Genomic DNA, 5,200 nt, shown 5'->3' on the forward strand with positions numbered 1-5,200 from the left:
CAACTACATCAGCCAATTCCTGCAGAATGCTGGGATGCATCTCATCAGGTCTCATAGACATAGTATGTTCATGTTCCTGAGGTGATCTCAAACTTGATCTTTTACTGTAGGAAGGACTTTGCTCCTTAAGTCCCCATCTTGCGGTCTGTCTACTCAAGAGGTGTAGAAGGAGAGACTGCCAGTGAAGACTGAGGCTAAAAAGTTGCTGAGTACCTCAGCTGTCCCCTCATCTTCTACCTGTTTGCCAGTTGTGTTCATTGTGGGGGGTACACTTTCTTTGACCTTTCTTTTCTTGCCAACATACGTATAGAAACCCTTCTTGGTATTATTTGCATCCCTTACCAAGTTAGCTCCAGCTGCATCTTGACCTTCCTCACCCCATTCCTACACAACCAAGCAGTGTCCCTGTGCTCTCCCCGGGGTTACCTGTCCCTACTTCCACTGTCAGGTTCTGTTTTCGTTGACTTGGTGAGGCCAGGGTTTGCCTTCACTTTTGCAAATGGATCTACTGCGCTGGTGTTTCACTGGAACAGACTGCTGTGCAAGATCTGGGCTTAGTGCGCAAAGCTGTGACGCTTGGTCTAACCATAACCTCTACCACCAGCAGTACTGTCATTCTAAGTGTGTAATTGCAATGCAGAATACAAACTTACTGTGCTTAATTTGATTGTACTAAAATTTTGTCTGAGAGGTAGATGGCACTGTAGTTACAGAAATTCTTTCATTTTATCTGATAAGAACAAGTGCTTTAATACCAAGATTAGTGAACTGCTGCTATTTAAGAAAAAGCTATTTCTCTCCCACCCCCTCAAAATCCCTACATTTTTGAGTTGCAACTTCAAGTGAGTCAGGTTATAGTGTAGTAGAGTATATTATGAGTAGTGTTTTGGGGCGGGGAGGGAGGGAGTTTGTGTACATCCTTTACTTTGAGGTATGGATGATTGTGTTTATGCACATGGAAACAGTTCCAAAAGCATGACTGCTTTAGCAACTTCTATCAGGACATTTTACAAATACCGAAGCTCTGTGCCAATGTTATTTTTTTTCTGGTGGAAGTTTAACTCTAGTGTACCCTGTAAAAGTTAGAATTAAAAGAGTACCTGGATATCCACTTTTTGAAAGTTTTCTGTTCTTTTAAAAAGTATCCAACTTCGGAGTAATTTTTTGGTTTTTTTTGTGTTGGGTTCATTGCTACTGTATAGTTTACTTCTGTATGTTGCCATGGTTAAAGCAAATAGGCTTAGTATCTTAATGGCATACAGTTCCTATAATATTATCTGTGCAAGCTGAATGGGGCAAGCAATATGGTGTTGACCTGCTAGAAAAGGCTATTTTAGTAAATTCTGGAGTGGGATTTTGTGTTGTATGCTTTATTAGGAAGAGTCTGGCTAGATACAGATGCCTTGATTCTAGTGCATCGCTTCCCTGTTTCAAGAACCTTAATGAAAGATATTGGAAACTGTATCATTAGACATCATGCTTTACATGATTACTTTATGTAAATTTCAGTAAGGTGCTTTTCTGTGACTGGATAAAGGCAACCTTTTTTGTCATTATGCTTCTTTTATTTCTTTTTAATTATGAATGTCCTTGTTATCAGTCTGTAGAAGCTGCCTAGTGAAATATTTGGAGGAAAACAACACCTGTCCGACCTGTAGAATTGTTATACATCAAAGCCACCCATTACAGTATATTGGGTAAGTATGAAAGCAAAAGTGCAACTAGCTTCACCTTAGACTGTTTCAGCCTCTTTAGTACAGCACAGCTTTTTCCTACATTTTCTTACTTGCTTATCAACATGCTAAACATTTAAAAGGATGGTTGATGGTGATTGAGGAGACATGGAGATCAAACTTTGTTATGAATTTGCAACTTCTTGACATCTGTTAGATTCTTTCAGACTTAAAAGCAAGCAAAGTGTGCACTTTACTGTTTAATTTCTGTGTGAGTTTTAATGGGACTTAGTAATTCCTCATTTTGTACGTTTGGGTCGTAAAACTTAGATAAATTAAACATTTGTAGAAATTATACTTTTACAAAATATGCAAAATAGTTTCAGATGAACAGTGCTTTTCAGTGTCTGACAGAGTAATGAGAGAAATAATTGTCAGCTTTATTGTTCAGTTAATCTTTCAAAGGTCTGTTTAGTTCATAAAAACAGGTAAAAATACGGCAGCAAAAATATTATACTAGTGGCTTTAATCACTAGAATAAAACAGTTTTGTCTTTCATTCTGTTTTGATCACTACACAGAGTGCTCTCACTTCCTGATCTAACATGAATGTGGTATTGTTCATTGTTTTCCTTTTTTTTAATAAGTATTTTGGGGTTTTTTTCTTTTGTTTTCAGAAAAGACATTCCCTTTCATTTTACTGAACTGTAGTAACTAACAGTGATGAAAATCCATTGTGACAATGTGTTTGCACTAGCTGTTGCATATCAAGTAGTGTTTTGCCTACCTTTAAAAAGATTTTGCTTTCATTTGTGGTAGTTTTCAGTGTGGCTCTTCTCTTTCGTTCAGAATCAGGAATTTATTATCGCAAGCTCTATTGGGGTAATGACCTTGCCGCAGCCAAGAGAGACATTTTAAATGTTTCTGATTTTATTTATCAGTTGGAATTCGGGGTAATAATTTGTTTCTTTCAGACAGTGACTTATTTTAGACTGAAACAGAATTTTGTCTAGGTGAGTGGGAATTAAAGTTTAGAATCTTAACCTGCTGCCTTCCAGTTCCAGTGGGATTATTACCTTTCATTTATTTGAGCCACGCTACCTATACAGGCTTCCGAGCTACATAGTGTTGCTCGCAGTTAAAATGTTGACTTTTAAGAGCAAAGAAAAAATTTATTGTCGTGTTCTTTTTCTGTGAGTGTTTTTCTTACATTTTTGGAAAAGCCTAGTAGAGATAACTAAGTAATGTAGGAATGTGAGAAATGAGGCTGTAGGGGTAAGAAACAGGCTGTCCTTGATTCTTTTGAAATACAAAATCAGTTTATCTCAAAGTTGACAAAGAATTTTGGGATTATTAGTGACATACTTGCCTGTATGCAGGATGCTCTATGGGGTGTCATCCTCCATGTGTCCAAGACTATTCCTCCTCAAACTTCCATTGGATTTCTGTCTTAGCCTGTACTTTTTCATAATTTGTTTCATGTCAACTGTCCTCTCTTGTTTGACATAAATACTAATTTGAGAATTTAAGTTATTTTTAGGTGAATTTAGAGATTTTAGTACTGAAACTTCAAGGTAAATGTTTTGAATCATGATATTTGACTTAAACTTTTTATTTTGTTTTTTTCTTGGTAGTCATGACAGAACAATGCAAGATATTGTTTACAAACTTGTACCAGGCCTCCAAGAAGGTAAGTTGTGGTATGACCTGTTTTAGTGGTTGTTTTGCACATACTTTTTTAACACTTACCAAAAAAAAAATAATCAGGTTATGAAAATGCAGAGAGAGGAACTGAGGAAAAATACAATGGAGAACTGTGTTCCTTCATTTTAATTTCTAGTGATCAATTTAATTTCATACTTCTGCTAGCAGCAATTGGCAGGGGATGGTGATGGGAGGAAAGGTGGGACATTTCTTTGAAAAGTATACGTAAAGCAGAATAGTAGTTCAGCTTTTGAATGCTGGCACACTAACTCCTTTGTTCTTATTAAAATGTGTACTTAAACCTATTGTGCCAGCTTTCTAGTATTGTCAGAGGTAGACTGTAATGCAGAACAGCTTTTAGTTTCAGTGAAGTTTCTGCTACTTTGTGAGTCCTTTCTTAGGAGGTAACTTTTAATTTGTTTTCATAATCCTCTTTGAGACTGAATCTGTTCAAAGAAATAAGTACTTTTATAGTAACTGCTCAGTAATTTTTTGTCTTAATATATGTTACAACTTTCATTTAAATAGAGTATCTTAATCCTTTTAAACTGCAAAACCAGAACATTCTCAAACATCAATAAGATTAAATAGATTATTTAAAAATTACCTCTAGTATACTGAAAAGCAGAACTATAAATGAAAATTCAAAAACAATGCCTTGAGTGAAATATTGTGGGAGGGATTCAAAATAAGGTATAGTATTTAAAATACTGTCTCATTCTAATAGGAATGCTGTAATAGTAGCTATACAAATGATTTTGTAGCATTCTGACTTTGAAGAATACAGGCATGACCTGGTAGAATACCAAAGATAAAAGAGTAATAAATACTGACAATACTGCTACTTGTTGGCAAGCCTGTCTCACTTAAGAGGGAAGGGATTTGGAATAACTTCGTAAATATTGCATTAGAACTTTATTACAGGGATTAATATTTACAATTTTAAACAGCGGAAATGAAAAAGCAAAGGGAATTTTATCACAAACTGGGCATGGAAGTTCCAGGGGATGTCAAAGGGGAGACATGTTCTACAAAACAGCACCTAGATTCCCATCGAAATGGTAAATGGTCCTTTTTATTTATTCTGTCTTGGGTGGGTGACAACTAGTAAATTGATGAACAGACCTGTTGGAGGTATGTGCCTAGTTGGTTTATTACAATCACAATTGTTTTATAAGACTGCACAATACAGTGAGTGTAGGATTGTAGCTTTGTCCCTTATTTGTGCACATAATTTTTTAATTTTTTAATTATTTTTTTAAGCTGGTCATAGCATGTTACTTTTGGTGAAAATCTCCATAATAGTGCCTACATGGGGACTCTGAAATTACCCGGCTTCTGGGCTGCTAGCAGTTGAACTGAAGGTTGTGTTCTACGTATTCCTGTCTTTCAAGTGTATTCTACGTATTCCTGCCTTTCATGTGTGTTCCCTAAGCAGATAAGCACAATTTAGGAAAAGCAAAGTTTATTTTATATTGCAGTCCTGAGCTGTGCTGTTTTAATCATACTAGCATTACAAGCTGCTGCTGTTGTCCCATATGTCTGGTTTCTTGTCTAAGGTGAAATGAAAACAGATGAAAATTCAAACAAAGAAACTTCTGAGGAAAAACAGGAAGAGGATAATGACTACCACCGAAGTGACGAACAGGTGAGCTCATACAGCATGTGTTAGTTTTATCTTGTATTTTAGCTTTAGTGCTTTGGTAAGCTAACAAAGAAAAATAACTGTTTCAGGCTACTATTTTTGTCCTCTGATATGAGCAAGATGCAGTGTTGCCCAATGCTTTTGTGTAAGCATGAGTTTCATTTTTAGGCTTTAGCAGG

The 5,200-nt window shown here is 36.1% G+C and overlaps 1 protein-coding gene across 1 annotated transcript in view; it reads left to right on the forward strand.

Moving 5' to 3' along the window:
- Positions 1–1,600: 1,600 nt before the first annotated feature.
- The window catches only part of PCGF3 (polycomb group ring finger 3), a gene marked incomplete at its 5' end in the record, with an annotated part of 9,184 nt that continues 5,584 nt past the window's right edge, over positions 1,601–5,200 (forward strand). The window contains 4 exons of the mRNA XM_010174390.2: positions 1,601–1,697; positions 3,307–3,362; positions 4,327–4,437; positions 4,936–5,024. Of these exons, the coding sequence (XP_010172692.1) occupies positions 1,601–1,697; positions 3,307–3,362; positions 4,327–4,437; positions 4,936–5,024 (353 nt within the window). The remainder of the gene's footprint in view (positions 1,698–3,306; positions 3,363–4,326; positions 4,438–4,935; positions 5,025–5,200) is intronic.

The sequence above is a fragment of the Antrostomus carolinensis genome, unplaced genomic scaffold, assembly GCF_000700745.2.
Source record: "Antrostomus carolinensis isolate BGI_N321 unplaced genomic scaffold, ASM70074v2 scaffold11128, whole genome shotgun sequence".
NCBI classification, from domain to species: Eukaryota; Metazoa; Chordata; class Aves; order Caprimulgiformes; family Caprimulgidae; genus Antrostomus; species Antrostomus carolinensis.